Raw genomic sequence first — 21,100 nt, 5'->3', positions numbered from 1 at the left:
TTCTGACTGACTTCCCCCCATTCAGTTCCAGGGGAGGAGGAGAGAGTAACTCGGGGGTTATGCAGCAGAAAGTGACTGTTATTGTAATCTCAGAAAACATTAACGTAACGGAGAGAGTTGGCCTAAAATTTAATCTCTTTTAAAATAGTGACCCCCCAAAAAAGATAATCAAGACCCGTGTTAATACGATGAAAAAATAAATCAGGAAGATACTGGTTTTTCTTATATGTTTAAAGCCCTCTACACTGTAATTATTGTTATATAATCATATTTGGTTAGAACAACTTTTGGCATAAAAAGAATTACTTCCATACTTACAATCAATAAAAATCTTAAATGTATGTTTTAAAAGGCCTTGTATACTTTAACACTACTTACTAGAAATATGATATTAAAAAACACCAAACTTCTTCTAAATTTATACAATGAGGGGAAAAAAGCTCCTTGGACATTACATAGTAGATCATTTTAAAGGACTCTAACATCAAAAACGTTGGAATATGTAACTCTGGCATTTATTATAGCTGAAACGTTATAGATCACTATTCAGGAAAACAGTAGGTAATTCAGTTCTACCTTTCCTTGGAGAACTTTGTGGAGAAGTGGGAGGAGAAGAAAGCTGTGAAGACGCATTTGATATAGTATCTTCTGCTTGTTTTTTATGACGCTCCAGACTTCCTTCTTCAGACAAAGAAAGAATTTTCTTTAAAGCTTGTGGAGAGTTTATGCCTATAAAAGAAAGAAATATGTATTTTCAAGGCAAAAAAGAAATAACATTAATAACTAAAATCTTTTTTAAGATTTAACATTAGATTCAGTTTCAATGTATTTATCACCTCAACAGTCTTTGTACTTACCATGGTATAAACAGTAAGCTTGCAGAAGGCACATGATACCTGTAATGTGGTTTCTGATTGCTATCTGCTGGAGAGCTAGAAATAGACTGTTTTTGGTATTTTACTCTAGATTCTAAATCTTAAAGTAATCACCATCTTTATTCAACAATATATTAAATAATGAAGAGGAAAAAAACACAATTTGAAAATATTAGAATTTAGGATGAAAGTGATACAGCTAAGAATATTTATTATTAGTATTCAAGTTTGAGTATTTTGTTGAACTCAAACAGGTATTTTGGTACTGCTGGATATGTGAGCTCAGGAGAAGTGGGAATGATGGGAGAAAACGAAGGAGCCAAGACCTAAACAAAAGCAGTAAGAAAAGTGAATTAAGAACATTCTAAGGAAGTCCACACAGTTAATATTTGATCAAATAAGTATGTGAAAGAGAAGGTAGAAGGAGACACATGAAAGTGCCCCGTGTCACAGAAATCAGAGGAGTGATCCAGTGCCAAGTGCAGGATCAAGTAAGGTGAATGTAGAAGGAAGAGGATTACATATACCAATATGAGGTGATTTTCCTCCCGAAAAATTATTTTTAGAAATAAGATACATTAAAATATTTTACAAAGCCTCTAGTATTCCTATGAGGCACTCTCAATTACCTATTTTAAACAACAAAGAGATACTTGGAAAGGCATAATAGCCTGACACTACCTTGATCAATGCTAGTCTTAATGTTCTTAGACTTAAGAGAATCCATTAAGAAGGAGGCAGTAAAATTCAACAAAGATTCAATCCTCCATTTCACGTCATGTAAACATTTGATCTTGTTTTAATACAGTTTTTTTAAAGCCACTTTTAAAGCAATATTTTATTTACATGTATAGATGCTAATATAACCAAGATGCACAAAAATGTTAGCTACACTTAAACTATATGAATAAATAGTTTTGATTTGGGAAAGAATTCCAAGGCCAGCATTATACACAGACTCAAAAAGTGCTTTATACTCAGGCACACCTACACATTTGGCCAATAGGCTATATGTAGCTAAAAGAAAGACTGATAAACTCCTATGTAAGAAATTCAGTGTAAAGGAGGAAATAGAAGTCCAGTTGCAGGGGATTTAGGAATACAGAAATATCAATAAGATTGTGGACAAATAAACATGTACCTCGGTTTGTGACAAGGAGAGCAATACAAATATTTCAAAGGGGAAATATCAAGTAAAGGTGTTCTTTTGTCACTCCTCCCCAAATTCAACAAATGGCATACTTGCTGATCAGGAAGAAAGGGCCAAAGACAGATTATGAAGGACCTACTTTAAGACTCTTGCTCACCTCATAAGGATAGGTTGTCATTGGGCAGGAAATGCATCAGTGACCAAGTACCTTTTTTATCTAAGTAAACTCAAGTTTTTTCTTAAATTTCTTCCCTTTTATTGTTTCTTTTCACATATATGTTTGAAAAAGAACCCATACACTTTATGAAATATAATTCTGTTTTACCATTTACATAAAGGGACTAAACTTCTATTTTAATGGGAAAGATGAAGCATGATTTGGCCACTTAACGTTCAGGAATTAACTGTATTTCCCTCTCAAGTTACAAGAATCAGTGATTCAACAAAATAGAATTCATGTCCAGACAAATCATTTCACTTAAAAATATTCTGCCTAAATTCTAGCAATTCATTGATCATAAGGCCAAACTAGTTTAAATAATGTATATGGACAAAGCAACTTTTGTTCTCATCAGAAATTAATAAAAGCAAAATTTTCCCATCCCCCCATGACAAATGAGCATGATTAAATGTAAAACTCTTTACTTTTGCTGGTGGAAGGGACTTTGTAAGTTAAAGTTTCACCTGGTGAACACTAATTTTTTTTAAGAGGTAACACTCAGAGATACAGAGTTTATTCAAGGTAAAGGTTTTTTCCTAATCTGGAAAACATGACACTGAATAGCCTCAAAAGAAGATATAGTTTTAATCACCTACCAAAAGGTGGGAGATCCTTTACGGGTACTTTCTTTCGTGAAGGATAAAGGGACACAGCAGGAACCTGCAGTCCTTGGTTGATTTTATGCTGGGGCTGTGGCTGCTGGGGCTGTGCTTGGACCTGTGCTTTCTGCTGCGACCCTGCCCTTGGAGCCACTGGGGAGGTCTCAGATTTGACAGGCTTTTTGTCACCAGGATTCTTAGGCACTGTTCATTGTTTGGTTTGAAAACAGAACAACAAATTTCAGAGGTTAGTAACCATACACAAGTTTAGAACTGCAGGAGTATCTTCTACACTTAACAGCAATGAAATGTATCTCTTATCTTTTTTCCTATTGCCTGTATAAGAGACAGAAATGGGGGTGGGGGAGGACTCAGCTACAGAAAATCATAAATCATCTGCATGACAGGACAAAGATCCTTTACAAAACCAGCTCTCAAAGGATGATTATACTACTAAATACTACCACATTAAGATAAAAATAGAAAAGTATGGGGAGTCTAATGTGTTTTGTGTATGTACAGAAAGAGCATGAATAAATGATAAAAGCTATGGCAGGAAAATTGTTAGGAATTCCTTGACATACATGAGCTTAGTTTTTATTTAATAAATGGTATTAACTGTAAGCTTGTTACTACCAAATTCTCTCTCCTTTGGGAAGAATGATCTATAATAACTAGCAGCAACTAATACTGTTGGAATATTGTGCTGAGTATAAACTTCCATGGCATATAGAAGGCAAACCAATTTAGTAGGGCAATGAAATTCTGTATGTGTAATATATTAATAGTTGAAACAACTCAGTGACATAGATATACTTCCTCCATTTTACACATAAAGAAGCTAAGGATTAGGCAGCTCAAATAGTTTGCCCAAGGTGACACTGCTATTTTGCGGAACAAACAGAATTTGAACTCAAATCAATCTCTGACTCTAGAGAACAAACTCTTCACCCTGACACACCATGTTTCATAGCGTCCTGGGAAAATCTAATAACCTGAATCCTCTCCAGTCATCTAACAGTTAAAGTCTTTATAAAAGGTGTCTTCAGACCTGCCCATAAAAGACCCAAAAGTGTCCTAAGTAAAAATGCCTCTATCTCACAAAAATGCAGATGCAAGTAAACGGAGGGCTGTCCCCACTTCCAGCCCGGCCAGATTTTTAAAGGCTGTGGAGCTGCACCTTCGGCTGAGCTGTGGCTCATGGTGCAGCAGAGTTACGGCGGGATGTGGCAGGTGAACTCAGTGCTGGCTGCTGTCCAGGCTGAGGGTCTAAAAGGCAGCCCGCACGCCTCAGGACAGGCCCCCCCGACAAGGTAGGCCCCTCAGCCCTCTCGGGCTGCCCTTCAGTCTGGAAGCATCTTTGTGAGAAAAAGGAATGCAACCTAAACAGCAGGCACCATAAGTCAGTCTCTGATGTCGCCCTCCTGACACTAACCTGGTCAAGACACAAGGCCCAGCCCAGGACAGTACGGCACGGTATCAACACCAGCATTCAAGGGAAAGGCTGGTGTGTCCCCGGGATGCTAATTACCCCTCTGCGCTGAGGCCCTATTTGTCACGACCCATCCCACTGCACAGGAATTTGCACTCCAGTCAGATTCTACAGCCACTTAAGGGAAAAACTCACATGTGTTGGTTGCTGGTTCACACTGCAGTGATAACGTCTGAAGACTCTCCTCATCCATTTCTAGCTCCAAATTGGATAGGTACTGCTTTACTTTTCGAGCCATTTGGGCATCTTCATAGAGCTTTTTGGCATTGAGGAAGGAACTACGACGTACCCGCTTTTTATGACCACCTGTCTGAGCAACGTCTAGCACTGTTGCATTTGTACTACCCTGGCTGAGAGACCTGGAAGATGAAAAGGCAGGTATGCAGCTCACTCTAGCATGGGATTACAGCCTCTATTTGAAACATGCCAAGACTTACGTAAGTATTTTACATTCAAAAGATCACATGCCTCATTCTGGTAAGTAAACTGTTACAGAGAAATATAGGCAAATATAGATTAAAATGTTTTTTAAGTCAAAAAAAATCATACACACACACATACAAACATATATTTGCTTGGCACCTGGTTCTAGTCCAACTAGGAAATTCTGCTTTTCTCATCTATACAGCATTCAAGGCAGTTCTTTCACAGAAGCCAGCAAATAATAATGATTATATATAAAAAAGCTATATATAAAAGCTCATGCAATACATAGTGAAAATCGTTGAGATTTACAGATTTACATTACATTTACTTCTCTTAAAGAGGAGGTCTTATATAAATTTAAATAAAGTTAGCCACACTGCTCACTATTGTTTCCTTTATTCCTTGAGTTAAATGTAATGAGTTTTTAAAGTAACATGGGTCAATTTGTTAATAAAATGATCATGCAAATATAAACGTGTGTGTATATATATATATATATAGAAACTAGTATATGAATTGTTAAGATTGTTTAAAAAGTACTGGTTTACAGAATGAAAATAGTAGTTAGTTGAGCCATAAAAATTTAGTTTTAACACGTGGGGCACTTTTTATATTATACATATTTAATTAAATATCTGTGCTATAGTATTTAAATTGCACAGTTTTTCCTTTTAACGTTCTTCCTCCCATAACCCCGCATTAGGCTTTCTCCATTTCAAAGCACACAAATTATATTAAAATAAAATCTTTTTGAAAGTTCCAAAGTATGCCTGGCCTACAGTTCCCCAAAACCATCATCAATTTTTTCATGGCTGTCATGGATTATGACCTCAAAAGCAAAAGCCCCAACAGATTAAACTTGAAGTCAGTTTGCCAGCTGAAATTCTGCTAGAGCAAGAGGGTTAAGAAAAAATGCAAAGCACCAGAAAATACAGCAGGTAAGAAAACAATGCAATGAGCAGAATAAGAATCGTGTGTGGGTTTGCAAGGTCTCCACCACTTACCCCAAACTCCTCCATTTCTTCTTCCTGTAATTGAGAGCCATGGAGGTTGAAGCATGGGTGTAGAAAGAGAGACAGAAAGATCACAAGCTCAGAAAGAAAGGACTAGACTTCTGGGTAAGCAGTACTAGAAGCTCACAAACATTAAACTGCATAATCACCTCACACACGCAACTGTACTGGCAATATTCTTCTGGCTCAAAAGACAGATATATTTAAAATTTTTGTTCTAAAAACTCCTCTCCTTCACTGTATTAACCATTTTGACTCTACTGACAACTAAATCCATTGTATAGATACTGAGACAATATTGTTTGGGTTCTTTACATATTTTTGTTCATGCTATCAATTATGAGTTTTAGCTCCACAAATTGGGAGTTCTCCTCGTGTCAAATGAAAAATTTCTGCGGACAAGCTATTTTTACTGAGAAGTGTACCTGATGCAGAATAAGACATTTATTTCAAATTGAACTCCTGGGGGATTCTGGGCACGACCTAATACAATTTCTACCATGCTACAAATACAAATACATGAAAATTTCTCCTTTATCAAGAAGCACTAAACCCAAACTTCTCTAATCCCACATGCGCTGCTTAACTTTACACACTCACCGAGTCCTGAACATGAGGGCAGGGTCCATGTTAACGGAAGCCATACGGCCGACATGACGAATTTCTTTTGCAATCATCCTTAGCTTCTCAAAATTGACTAGCCCATCGACTTTTGAGTCATTTCCTATAATTGGCAAAGAAGAAAAGGGGGGATCAGGTTGGATTCATTTATTCTGTGTTTCCACAAGTGCAGACAGAAAATCTACATTATATTAACCTTCATGAAGGAACGTGAGATCCTTCTTGATAACAGGGAACAGGGGGATTATGGGAGGCTGTAGGTTTTGACTGTTGAGGACATTGCGATATTTTGCCATGTTTCTGGAGGGATCAAACAGGTCTTGGAGATCTTGAAACAGCTTTTCATATTTATTGGGAAGTTTTTCCCAGGTGGTTCGTAGTCTTGCCACTGGTGCCAAGTTTAGACCACTGGAAGGAAAAAAAAGTGACATAAAATCAAATTACCCATTAATAAAACACCTCTGTGTTTATACTGTATATACATAGCAATTTACAGGACTCATAAGAAACTATGAATAATTCTGGGTAATGAGAATTTAAGACAGAAGCAGGGTCAAGGCCAAGGATTATTACTCGTCTTCCCTTTGTACCTTTCTAGTCTGTTTTTTGGGAACAAACAACCAGAATGTGAAATATCATGAAGGTAGCATTTTGTTTGCAGCTTTGTCTCCATACATAGAGAAACACTTGGCACATAGTGGGCGGGTATTTGATAAAACAGACTAGCCAACTATCCTGTAGTAATAAAATGAAAGTCATAATAGTAATGAGAGTATGATCAAATTCCTAGTGAGAGAGGATGACCAATAATAATCATGAATATCAATACTGTTAATTGTTTCAGTTTATATTTTCTTCCAGCCTCAATCTAAGCATTTAAAGGGAAGAAAATGAACATTTGGGCATCTGCTTTGTGCTAGCTGATAGAACTCCATACACATAATACCATTTAATCTATTCAGTCACTCTCCGGGGCACTGTTATTTTACAGAGAAATAAACTGGTGTTTGGAGAAATTCAAGTAATTTGGCCATTTTTTTAGTTTGTAGAACTAAAAAATAGGTAGTGAATATAGCTTTCCTGGGCTCTACATGTAGCTTACAGGAGATTTTAAGAATGATTGGATTCAGAGAAAAAGAATCATTGAATATGATTCAATTAAAAACTGCTATACTTACACAAATTATATGGTGTTCCTGGATTGATATTTATTTTTGATCTACAAACTGAAATGAGTCTTAGGACCAGTATGCTTTCTTACCTGATGATTGCAAACATTGAGTTAAAATTCTTGCATTCCCTGCAGTGTAGTGCTATCTTGATGAAATGCTTAATGATCTTCATCCTCTTCAGCTGGTTTGTCTCTCTCAGAATTTCAGATGCTACCCAAAATGTTTCTTGGTTAATTACTTCTTCAAATTTCTTCAGGTTGGCACAGCTGGTTTTGGATTTGAGTTTAAATAAATCATCTATATATTCAGTAGGTTCAATGTTACGGAAAAGTTCAAAATTCCGCATGGAGAGCTGTGTGGCAACTTCAACAGTACTAAGCTGCAGGAGGGAGATTTGACTCTCCCTCAACAGCTCCTGAGCATCTTCATCTGAACAAAGAGTTTCCGTCTCCATGTTGTTTTTCAAGTAATACCTATGAAAAACACAGAATTCAAAGCCTAAGCAGTACTCTCATGACATTACTTGAAAGAGTAATGCTCCTCTGCAGACAACATGAACAAAGATGTTCACTTGAAGGATGGAAGAATTCTCTATAAGGACAGAGAATGCAGCTGCTGCCCCAGTCACCAACTGACAGAATCACCTCCAAAAGCCACTGATGGAAGCTAATGAGTCCCAAGTCATTTCACTTGTATGAGTTGTAATGTATTTTTCTCTTGCCTTTCTCTGCTTTCTAGATTATTTTTTCTGTTTTTGCTAAAAATGACAGAAATGACCTAATTTTGAAATTTGTGTAAATAAGAAAACGGGCTCTAAAGTTAGAAGGCAGTGGGAGAGATCAGACACAGGTCATCTCCCTATTTTTCCAGAGAGGATCTGTCACTATTGATGGATCCAAACTGGATTAGTCCAAGTTTACCTATTTCTTCAAATACCAAAGAAAGAAAGAAACCTATAAGCCATTCCCCCTCTGTTTGATACTCTGAGTACAACAATCCTAAAACAGATTTTTAACTTTTAAATATCTGATTTTCATAAAAACCCTACAAGTGAGGCAGGTATTATTCTTACCAGATGAGGAAACAGAGCCTCCCAAATATTAATGAATCATTAATATTGGTGACAGATGAGACTCATTAATACCCCTTTCTCTCTGTAAACAACTTGCTGTAAACAGAATCCAGATGTTTGCCCTGTGTTTTTTTTTTGGTGGGAGGCGGGGAGGAAGAAGGGTGGGGTTTGTAGACAGATGCTTTTCCTAGGCCAAATTCCATAAAGAAGGAAACAGAATAAGCACAGTGGGAGTCCTGCCAAACTGGCCTGTTACATATTTCACCAAAGCAACCAGGACAGGAAACACATACCTTGAGGTCTTTACATTCACAGACTCAACGTTCCCAGTTTTCATCACTCATGAAACCCATGACCCGTATTCGTCTATAATTTTCTTGAATGTGAATCACGAATCTGCACCTCAGCGGAGACTTGTAGAACTCCATCATGGTTACAGATAACTCAGTGTACATTCTAACGAAACTAACTGCTAGTGTCAGGGTGGAAATAAAGGAGGGTGAAGGAGAGTGTGAAAGTTACAGTTGATAACAAGAAAAATGAAGTTCTGAATGAATTAAATCAGGTTTAGACATAGATTATGGAAAAGTCAAGGACAATAAAACACCATCTGGCAAGAGAGGGAAAAAAATGTGATTTATGGAACTATTTACTATTCCATCAGTTCAGAATCTGGTCATTGAATGAGAGCCAAAACTTAACCACTTTTTCAACTGTCACTAATTTGTGGTTTGAGGATACAAATTATATGTATAAGGGAAGTAACATTCACTAGACTCACAAAACCAGGTACAATGTTTTCTCACAGGTAATATGTGAGATAAACAGGTAGCAGGAGACCAACTACAAGTTTAGTTCTAGAGTGAGGTATTTTTCCTAATGTAATGCACAATCACAGGCAAGCACTGGCAACCACATAGTCCTAGGTAGTGTCATCTAAACAAATGAAGCTCCTAGGAAAGTTAGGCAGGCAGGAGCAACTGACACTAGAATGTTCTTCAAGAATATGTCTGTGAATGTATACATCCAAGAAGAGCACATCAGGGTTAACTCTGTGACTTTACATGAGGTATACTCCACTGTTCTGCCGGTCTGGTGTCCTTAAGGGCGAGTCTAAGAGGTGACTGCTGGTGCCCAGACAGGCCACAAGAACATTCAGGTCACAATGCCGTGCTTTGGAAAAGGTTCTAAAGAGATCCTTGTGAGGGTCAACAATCTATGGGGTATTTTACTTTGATATAGCAATTCTTGGAGGACAGAGAAATAAATACTTCTTTCTACTTTGCAGGGGTACTTAATTCATTTTAAAAACGCTTTGAAAAGCCCTTTGTTCGTCTTTTAGATGTCCACATGGGCCAGATGAGGGGTTAAAGAAATCCAACAGAAGAGATACTGTGTACCTTCCACTCAGTTGTATTCTATCAGCAAGTTTGGAAAGCTGATCTGGAAGTCGTCTTTGTTTGATTACACCCTCAGGTGTGACGGAGACCTCGCACAGTGAATATTGATCTGGAGTGGCAGTCACAGCAAACTCCCTGATGGCCTGAATGACGACTTCCTTCGCTGTGGTGTCCTTACTGATCATGATGTATCGGCTTTGCTGGTCAGCCTTAAAAACCCTTAACACTTGATCTGGCAAGTCTGGGGGAAATAAAGGCCATATATAAGTAGAACAGATTTTAGTATATGGTAATACAGTTAAGTGAAGTAATCTGAAAAACCTCCTGAGAAAAGATAACACTGAACTTTCATCTCTCCCTTATAATCCTTCTTCAAAGACTTGAGCAGTCAACATACTAAATTCAAGATTGTCAGGTTGATAGCAAAAAAAAAAAAAAAAAAAAAATTTAAATCAAATTCTTCTTTATTATACTGAAAATCCCATTAAGCTAGCCTAAAATATTCCTTTCCCTCCATTTATTTTAGTATGACCTAGTAATAATCTGCATGGTATGTGTTATCTTCATTTTATGAACGAGAAAACAAATTCAGAGAGATTGATTTGCCATTGCCGTATCAAATTAGTCTGAAGAATAAAAAAGAACTGATTCCGGTTGTTTGAAATTTAGGGTTCATTCTGACTTTCAGCATTTGACATAATCCATGCCAAACCAAGAGCACAGAGCATTACCATTATGTTAGAAGCAAACAGATTGCTATAAGAAAACAAAAGCGGCGGGGGGCTCACCCGGAGTCGTACTGAAGTCTAAAATGCGGTGATGTGACTGCAACAAGTCGGGATTGCTGGATGACAAGGTTCCGCTGACGGGCAGTGCAGTGGGGATGTGCTTCGTCTGCCTTAACCCCACTATGCTGTCGTCCTGAGACTGACCAATCCCAATATCACTGAACAAAGAGGAAAAATCAGAAAATCAGTGATCTACAAGTGAAAAGGCTATAACACTCATCAATACGTAATAGATGCAAACCATAAATAAACCGTATTTCCTAAGACTTGCAGTTCACTTAAAAGTACCATTAATAAATCTGGTTGAAAACAGCAAAAGCAAGTATGGCTTAAGTGTATCTAACTCAACTTATCATGTTGTTCCTTAAGCATATATTACTCCAAAATCTGTCTTTTTCACTAGACAATGCATAACAAATACTAGTAGTTTATCAGTATATTCAAGAGAAGATAATCTCTATTTACTCCTGGAAATAGACTTAAGAAAAAGCACATAGAAATGAGTGTATTCAGTCTCATTCAATTGATAATTTATGCATCAGAATGATAAATTATTTTAAAATCTAATTTTTAAAAACTGAAGAAACAGAGTAAAATGAACAGAGGGGAAAAGAAATCCAAACTGTCCTAATTTCATTCTCCAATGTTTCAGAGAAATAAAAGAGATCTCTATGGAGTGAGATGTAAAGAAACCCTGACACTGACACTATTTCTTAATTACACAAAGCATAAAAAAGCAAAGATGCATGGTGATATTTCTTAGCATCAAAGAAGAGGAAATGGAAATCCAATGACTCACTTTTAATTCTCTACTCAAAATTTCTAGTAAGACATTTATGTTCTCCAGAGAAATACTGCTTATTATTGATAGCTACGAAACTAGTGCCATTTGTAAAAAGTCTGTTACTGTGGACAATTCTTAAAAAGTGATTTAATAACATGTAAAAATTATTTCTAGAATTGAAGGGTCAGCCGTTTTCAGAACAAAACATTAAAATAATAAGCATTGGACACACACGAAATAACTAGATCATAAGCAACTAATTTCTAGAAATACCTTAAAACGAGGAGAAAGAAAACTGTACTAAGGTTAGGTGTCCAAAGTAACATTAGATAATGTTATATTTAGTATCAATTAGGTTTTTAGACACTAGAGCTTGATCATAGTACCAACTATCTTAATGGCTGTGATTAAAAAAAATCTAGCTGCATTCTTTATTTTGAGAGGGGAAAGAATATAAATTCTGTAGTTAAATAAGCAAGGATAAATTTTTTTCTTTTCAAGTCAACATAAAAAAGATTTTAGTGTAAATTCTTCCAAATTCATAGGTAAGTACAATGACAAAATTCAATTTCAATTTAAACACATATTGGCATGCATATAAAGACAAATATTAATGCTCTGTGAAACATTAAAACCTTCACATTATTAGTAAAGTTTTGTTTTTCATCCATATAAACCACCTTTTCTGCCAAAAAATCTCAGATAGAATCCATGACATGAGACAACTACTGTGGGCTCAGGCCAAAGATATAGCCAATTGGACTACTACTACCGCAAATAGCTAAAAATACCAGAGCTACCTTCTTAAGAAATGTTTCTCAGCAACATTTTAACACTGAAAATGAAGATCTAACTCTTGCCTCTCTCTCTCTTTTCCACAGACACGAGGCTACTCTTGGATTGAAACTACTTTATATTCAAGACTTAATTCAGAAACGTCCCTCTCTGAGCATATCTTCTGTTTCCTCTCTCCAACTCTCTCAGTTACCGAAGCTGTTTTTTGGCCTTTGTTGATTCTATAGTTTGTTGATTTAGTCCCTCTTTTCTCAGGATTCATCAGTCTTTCTCTACTTACCTTACAACCAGATCTGAATCCTATAATCCTCTTTCCTCACCCTTTTCTTCCGCCTTTTTGTTCCCCCACTCCACCATGCCTATCCTTGCCAATTCGCATCATCCAGCATCTTAGCTGCAGTCGAATGAATGCTCTACCCCTGAGCTATACCCCCTTGCGTCATCCAGCATCTTAGCTGCTGTAATACTGACAGTGTTTGGTGGGGAAAGGAACCACAGTATATCTAGAAGATTTGTGTAACTGACTAGTGACTTTGTTTAAAAAGAAATCTTTGTGAACACATGCTAATTTCTAGAAGAGCAAAGTTTAAGTAGTAACTAGTATTAAACAAGTCTATCACACCATATAATAAATAGATCCTACACTTTATTGAGCCATCTTTTAAATATAATTTTTTAAAATTTCAGTTGCTTTATATATGTATGAATTATTTCAAATAATTTTCACAATAAAACCAAGAGCACAGAGCACTTAAAAGAGGCATACATGCGCATAAATACAAATTAAGATGTTTCCTCAGTGTTTCAAAATTACACATCTTGATTACCTTCTTTTCCTTCTCCAGATTTTGAATATCTTTTTTAAATACACATAGAACAAAATTATACACAGTATTCTCATATTGTGTTCTTTGCCAATATCCTGTACTGTGGATGGCTTATATCCCAGTTCTTACGTGTCATGTTTCTATTAATACTTGCCAGGGTCATGCTGACTTTTATTTAACTTTTTTTAAGGTTCATATTTAACTCATGGTCAAATATGACTGGAGGATGTTTTAGTTATTGTGCTGCTAATAACTCTACATTTAAGTAATTTTTTTTTGTCCACTTAAAAATTTGTTTTGTTTTTTTAGTCTAGAATGGTCACTTTAAAAATCAGTTTCTATTTTCTGTAATGTTAACAGGCCTAATCCATCATTTATTAGAAACTTACTCAATATAAACATGCTCTCAAGTGTACAAATAAAACCATTATACTCATTGCTTATCCTTAGGACTCTGCTGTAGAAATCTTTTTAGCTGATACAAATCCACCAATCCTTATAGTTCAGTGGGGACAACACAGGTTTGACACTCCCATCAATACTATATTTTGGGCCATGTCTCTCTAATCTGTGGATAAAATTTTATCTGAATTGGAATTTAAGAAATGTTTGATATAGTTCTGAATGTCTGTATCTACTGCTTCTCTAGGAAGACCCATTATTTTATCAAAGAAAGAAATATAACCTACATGCTTTGAACTGATCTCTTATATCACTGTAGTTCGAGGAATATAAAATAAATGCATTTGGTGTATACATATTATTTACTTATTTATTTATAAGTTATTAGCACATGCACAAGTGATGTGCGTGAGGGAAGGGGCAGAGAGAGAGAAACAAACAGACAGACAGGGAGAGAAGCAGACGCCTTGCTGGGCGTAGAACCAGATACTGCCAATCCCAGGACTCTGAGGCCAAAACCTGAACAAAAAATCAAGAGGTGGAGGCTGAACCAACTAAGTTACCCAGGAGTATTACATCCAGGTTATTTAACATTAAAAACAAAAACCTTTGCTAATGGTAACTGAGTTTTATAAAAGATTTCAAGACTCAGAAGAAGCTACAATGAAGAAATAAGCAAGCAAACAGGCAAACAAGACTTAAAAAGTGTGACACCTACAACTTTGTCTAGTCTGAGCTCCTGGCATAAATTAAGCACTCAAGGAGAGATTCAAGAATATACCTCACATTATGGACTGTAGAGCCCACTGAGAGAAAGGAGTTTTGTGCTTGGTTAGTGTTATCCTGGCAACAATTAAATAACTGAAAACAGGAAAAAAGAGAATGGCAAGGATGAAGAGTAGCAACAAAAGCAGCAGAGATTTGGTTGTCAAAAAGCAGATACTGATGGTAGAGAAGAAATCCAGAAACAAAGAAAAAGTAGCAAAAATAACTCCAAACCATGAGTGAAACAGGAGCAAACACATATTCTTAATTTTTTTATATTCAAGAAATTAAAAAAAAAAGTTCAAATGAGAAAGTGCTAATGAAGCTTGCGTTAGACAAGTGGCAAATATAGGAGATTAAAATCAATGTGGTTATTTAATATTGCTTCTAAGAAAGCTCAGCTATAAAGCTTAGAACATTTTTTAGACTCATGTGTAAACATTAACTATATCACTATCTTTACATATCATTTTAACACAATAAAATAACAGAAAATTCATAGACACTTACTTATATGGTTTCTGTGGTAAGATACTGATCCGAGTCTTGTCAAGTATCTTTTTTAGCTTGTTCCTCCCTCCAACAGTATTGGCTTTACTTTTTTTATTTACTTTTTCAAGTCCTATCACCTGTTCTACATCTACAGCGAGATCTGGAATGGAGTAGCGACTGGCCTTTTTGATGTCTCCAATTTTAGGAAGGTGAGGGGCACCATTTCTTTTCTCTTCTGACAATCTTGTTAGAAGTTCTTTAAATACTAAAATGAAAAGAAACACACACAAAAAAATGCCCATTATAAGAAATGTAAGCAATTCAAAGGAAATTGTAGGATTTGGAAATAGGTAAGAAATAGACACTTCAGCTCTCAAAAACTATAATCCTACTGAAAAATACTGCTCCAATGAATGAATGACACCAAAAATCTGCTTTGTTAGGTTGCTCTACCACTTCCATTCAGAATAAGTTAAAATGCAGTGGTATTTATAGGTATTTAACATAATGGATGTTTAAAACATTTATCAATAATAATTTTTATGGTCCTCAAGTCAGATTGTGATTTAGAATGAATTATATGCATATATACATATGTATTTATTTTACTATATTTTGATTCTTATATTTGAAATATTACTTATAAAATTGTCTTTTTTTCATGATTAAGACCTAAATGTGATAAAGACCAAAAGGAGAAAAATGAAAGTATGCAAAACTACTTACCAAATAAATTGGTTTTCACAGTGATCGATAAGTGCGTGTTATTTCGAAGAATTTCCATGGCTTTTGACAGCTGAATATTTTCAAAGTTTTGACCATTTACTTCTAATATCTAAAAATAAAATTATGAAATTTATTTCAGTATCCCAATTAATTGAAGGAAAAAAGACACCAATATTCACCCTTAAGTTTGGATTTAGAAATACTATACCTGATCCCCTCGTTTCAAGCCTGCTTCAGTTGCTTTGCTACCTGAATCTACACTGTCAACAAAGATTCCAAATCCCTTCTCTGAGCCGCCAAGTAAGATAAAAGGCAAAGGAGCTTCTCGGGATGGTTTTGTTAATGTCATCAATCTTCTTTTTGCTTTAGCCGCACATGCAATATTTAACAGCCTTAGATGTCCACCCATTTTCTATAAAAGTTCAGAAAGAGTGGTTTCAAAAATAGGCTGAATTCAATGAACTTAAAATTGATCACTTTTTAAAATCACAAATATTACCTCTCTTTCCAGGTTATTTTCAAATTCTTCTAGAAATCGAGTCATTGCAGGATCTCCTTCAAAGTCATTGAAGTGATTATTCACCCACAATAATACTACCCGTGTAACCTGAAAAATCAATTGTTTTCAATAGGTTTTCTTCTTCTCAGTACTAAAAATGTTCAATTAAAGATATCTAACAAAAAAGATATCTAACAAACAATTTACTTAATAACAATGGACAATAAACTAAAAATAAAACTCTTCACAGCAAGGATTTTACTCATAAGAAAATCATCTTCTGAAAACATATAGATTATGAATACAGACTTTTTGTTATTTTGCCAAGAAGGGTTTTGTATCTGTGAAGGGTTGTACTTGTATCTTATTTACTCTCAAAACATACTTGAAATTGGTCATAATAAAAATAAAGCTATAATAAAACCAAAATAAATTAATACAAAAGAAGACAGAAACTATAAAATAACAGCAGAGGGCAGAATAGATAAAAGGAATGAATAGTATTAGGCCTACAAAGAGCTATAAGGGAACAAACTGTAAAAGGAAGGAACTAGCTGGGAGTTATTGGGAATTACATCTTACTTGCTGACATTAAATTTAGGAGACTTTTTGGTACCTGGGTGGCTCAGTGGGTTAAAGCCTCTGCCTTTGGCTCAGGTCATGATCCAGGGTCCTGGGATCGAGCCCCACATTGGTGTCTCTGTTCAGCAGGGAGCCTACTTCCCCCACCCCCTCTGCCTGCCTCTCTGCCTACTTGTGATCTCTGTCAAATAAATAAATAAGATCTTAAAAAAAAAAAAAAAAAAAGATCTCGGAGACTTTTAATATCTATAATTCTTCGGGAAAAATATGTAGCCTTTCTCACACTTTCACACTTGTTTTCGCAGAGCCCTATACCTCCTTTATACAAATGCAGTTATAGAATATTTGTGTTGTACCCAGTAAGAAGTATGTGACATTCATTAGATTAAGTTCCACGTGGACAGCTTTATCTGTTATGTTCTAAAGACATCCTTAAGACTCACTACAAAGCCTGGAATAGAGTGAATTCTCAACAAAAGTTTACTAAATGGGGATGCCTGGGTCAGTGCTGGGCATGGAGCCTGCTTAAGATTCTCTCTCTCTCTCTCCTCCTCCTCTGCTCCCCACTGGTGCATTCTCCCTTAAAAGAAAAAAAAAGTACAACTGTGACTTTTTAAAGAAGATTTTATTTATTTATTTGACAGATATAGAGAGAGCACAAGTAGAGCAGCAAGCAGAGGGAGAAGGAGAAGCAAGCTCTCTCTGCTAAGCAGGGAGCCCAAAGTGGCACTCGATCCCAGGACCCTGGGATAATGACCTGGGCTGAAGGCAGCTGCTTAACCGACTAAGCAACCCAGGCACCCCTAATTGTGACTTTAAATATAAGAGTATTTGTTTTACTTATGAGTTTAATTTTCTAAATTTTAAATAACATAAAAGAAATTTTCCATAGAATTGCTTTCAAACATCTTAACTTTTTAATTAGAGTGAGAAAATTAAGCATGGTATTCTTTCAGCAGTAGAGAAACAAAAGTGATGGTATATAGTTAATTTTTTTTTAAAGATTTTATTTATTTAAGAGAGAGAGGGAGAGCATGGACAGGGGAGGGAGCAGGTAGAGGGAGAAGCAGACTCCCTGCTGAGCAGGCAGTCCAACAGAGGGCTTGACCCCAGAACCCTAGGCAGATACTTCACTGAGCCAAAGGCAGACATTTCACTGACTGAGCCACCCAGGTGCCCACAGTTAATTTTTTAAAAGATATTATTTTTAAGGAATCTCTACACACATTGTGGGGCTCAAACTTACAAGCTCAAGAGTCACATGCTCTTCTGACTAAGCCAAACAGGGACCGTGGTATATAGTTAATTTTTAACTACAGTTAAAATACTATTTATAGTTAATATATACTTAGGAGTCAAGTTTTGATATTTATATTAATTTTTGCTCATTTACTATCGCTGTTGTCCATTTTTCAAGTTTAGGAAACCCAGAAGATTACCTCTCTTGAAACTGTATCTAAGATAAAACCTTTTCATAAAATTAAAATTTTGCAGCTAAGAAGCCAATTTAAAGGTCTTACTAGCCTATCAGAGGTTAGAAAATGGAGATTCATAAATCATAAGTTGAATACTACCAAATACCACCACCAACAAATAACTTTTAAGATGTAGTATGTGTTAAGAGGTATTAAGTGAATTGAGTCAAGGACTACAAAAAGAACTTTACTTCTATTATTCCTATTCACAATAACCCCAAAAGGCTGCTAATTATTCATTTCAAAATAAATAAGTGATTCTCAGGAAGGTCAGATGACACATAAAGTACATGGCAGAGTTAACACTCAAACTAAGTTTTGACAGCTGGAGAGTTTGGCTCAGTTGTAAGCTTAGGACTCTCGGGATATGAAATGAAAAGCTTCGCTGTCCTAATGATTTCTCTAAGGCCACAGAACTAGTTAGTGGCAGAACCGGCAGGAGAACTTGGGTGCTTTTCACTGTTGGTCTCCTGTTCTGGATCTTCCCACCTGTCTTCCCCAGTCTGTCTCATGTAAGTTAGACTCACAAGGAAAGGAAACATTGAGTACAGGCAAAAATTAACTCTCACACCTCATAAAAGTATGTAGTTTATAATCTAATCTGGTCTTGACAGAGCTCTCAGGAGCTTATACAGGAATCTGTTCAGAATTGTTTTCCTGGGGCCTACTGACCAGCAGTGCTTATAATAAAATGCTGCTTGGGTGCCAATTTAAAAATTGTAACTTTCACCCAGCATACACGGACCATTTGCCTAAGTAAAGAATGCAGATTCCAATGGAACTCAGGAGTTTGGGGGTTGCATCATTTTGGGGGGTTAAAAAGTACATTCTCTTATTCCATTAAAATAATTTGAACATTATTGGTGTGACAAATATTAAAGTATCCTTAAGTTTATATCTGAATATTTCATATTTAGAAGCCAAACCAGAATATATTTTCTAACCTTATCCCTGAGGCTCGGGTCATTAAACCACTCCAATAACTTTTTGCCCACTTCCATTGGGCTAGAAAGAAAAGTCCTATAGGTCAACAGGAAGTCCTCTATGAATGTTGGGTCCACCACCGAATGCTCTTCCACTAAATGCATTGTTAATCTCTCTGAGGTGCCCTGTAACAAATAAAAGATTTAATCACTATCCTGCATAAATACCATCTATATGGTACCTTAATTCCAAATTTTCAACATAAGATGAACTGGGTAGTAATATATACCACAATTTATAAAACTGCTGTTCATCAGGCAGTATAAAGATTTTTCTTAACAACTGATAACTTTTAAGAGAAATTATACACAAAAATGTGGCATGTGGAATCTTGATTGGTCAAAACTAACTGATACTACCCAAAAAAATCCTCTCACAAGATGGAGGCATTTCAAGTCTTACCTTGATGACGATGTGCCCCTTTCTTGTTCCGGTTCTATCGAGTTCTCGGTGTTCTTTTACCATAACAATTTCTCCTTCCTCCTCAACTTTTTGCATGTTCTTTTCTACTTGGTTGAGGATACGGCAGTAATCTTGCTGGGCTATACAGACAAACTGGAATAAAATGTAAGTCACATGTTACTGATGAAGTGCTTGCAAGAGACCTAGCTGTACTAATAATTCAGTGTTTTAATTATTTAACACTGACATTTTTCCACGTCTTTTCCATACCCTCTAAATGAATGCAGTAATGAACCTTAATCAGACTTCTCTACTTTTTAATGTATTTCTTCCTTGGCCAAATCAAGTTTCATTTTTAGCATATTTATATGTACTTTATATTAAAAATCCTAACAATTTTAAAAATCAGAAGATAAAATTAGAAGAATTCTTTTTCATATGCCTCTTCTTTGATGGTGGAATCTTAGGAGGGAAAATTTAAAAACATAATTGCCATTTAGTGGGTTTTACAAGTTAGAGAAGATTTTAAAAGCAACAATTTTAAAATAAAGATGGTTTTAATAAAATATCAAAATTCAAAGACACCCTGGAATAGATATTATAAATTTGCTAATTATACTGATAAGAAATCAGTTTAGAAAATTTATTCAACTGTAGCCCTGAAACAAATACATTACATGTTAATTAAAAAAATAAATTAAAAAGTTTATTTAAAAAAGTCCACAAAACAAGTCACCTACTTGTTAAACTTAAGTCATTATTCTTTGTAACTAGTATTAAGAGTAATCCTTATTCTTAAAAAAAAATTAAAAAATAATATGCACATCAAGCCATCACCCCAAATATAAAGAATCTCAGGGCTTAGGGCAAACCATTAAATTACATTTCTCAGTGATTTTAAAAAGAAAGTGAAGAATGAATTATACAAATCATTTATTGCATAAAATAACCAGAAACCAGTGAGGAGGAGGTAAGAGTTAGATTCTAAAGTAAGAAAGAATTGAATTTTGAAGAATTGTATTCTCATTTTGCAAATGAAAAAAGCAAGGACTTTTCTTTTTCTCCTTTAATGTGAAAAGATTTTTTCTTTTTAATTTTAAAATTTTTTATTTTTTATAAACATATATTTTTATCCCCAGGGTTACAGGTCCGTGAATCGCCAGGTCCACACACCCCACAGCACACCCCCCCCCCCAATGTCCATAACCCCATCTCCCTTCTCCCAAGCTCCCTGAAAAGATTTTTCAAAAAAGGGGGGATGGTTAAATTACAGCATATAGAAGATAAAATATGACACAGCCATCCAAAGTCATATTTTCACAGAATATTTACAGTTTGGGCTTAATGTTCATAATAGCATATTAATTTTTTTTTAAAGATGCAAAACCAAATGTTGTAATAACTATAATGAAGACAACATGATCATCATCATTTTGTGGTAGCCTTACAGGAACTTTCTCAATTTATCCTCCTTATCATCCTATAATGAAGGTAATACTATTATCCTCTTTGTACAGATGAAGAAACATCTGTACCAAC

The 21,100-nt window shown here is 35.6% G+C and overlaps 1 protein-coding gene across 16 annotated transcripts in view; it reads right to left on the bottom strand.

Annotated features, from left to right (window-relative positions):
* Positions 1–21,100, bottom strand: part of RAPGEF2 (Rap guanine nucleotide exchange factor 2) — a 234,978-nt gene that overhangs the window by 7,511 nt on the left and 206,367 nt on the right. For 14 of the 16 annotated variants that reach the window (XM_059174198.1, XM_059174188.1, XM_059174231.1 and 11 more), the window contains 15 exons: positions 19,562–19,714; positions 19,120–19,284; positions 16,119–16,226; positions 15,828–16,031; positions 15,620–15,728; positions 14,912–15,158; positions 10,829–10,986; positions 10,041–10,281; positions 7,658–8,041; positions 6,593–6,804; positions 6,376–6,499; positions 5,767–5,790; positions 4,472–4,695; positions 2,842–3,048; positions 577–729 (listed from right to left, as the gene is read on the bottom strand). In XM_059174198.1, the coding sequence (XP_059030181.1) occupies positions 577–729; positions 2,842–3,048; positions 4,472–4,695; positions 5,767–5,790; positions 6,376–6,499; positions 6,593–6,804; positions 7,658–8,041; positions 10,041–10,281; positions 10,829–10,986; positions 14,912–15,158; positions 15,620–15,728; positions 15,828–16,031; positions 16,119–16,226; positions 19,120–19,284; positions 19,562–19,714 (2,713 nt within the window). The remainder of the gene's footprint in view (positions 1–576; positions 730–2,841; positions 3,049–4,471; positions 4,696–5,766; positions 5,791–6,375; positions 6,500–6,592; positions 6,805–7,657; positions 8,042–10,040; positions 10,282–10,828; positions 10,987–14,911; positions 15,159–15,619; positions 15,729–15,827; positions 16,032–16,118; positions 16,227–19,119; positions 19,285–19,561; positions 19,715–21,100) is intronic. The other 2 variants (XM_059174185.1, XM_059174234.1) reach the window with 1 other exon arrangement.

The sequence above is a fragment of the Mustela lutreola genome, chromosome 1 (genome assembly GCF_030435805.1).
Source record: "Mustela lutreola isolate mMusLut2 chromosome 1, mMusLut2.pri, whole genome shotgun sequence".
Taxonomy (NCBI): Eukaryota; Metazoa; Chordata; class Mammalia; order Carnivora; family Mustelidae; genus Mustela; species Mustela lutreola.
Note: the sequence above shows the minus strand (reverse complement) of the source record. Positions and strands in the feature narration are given on the sequence as shown.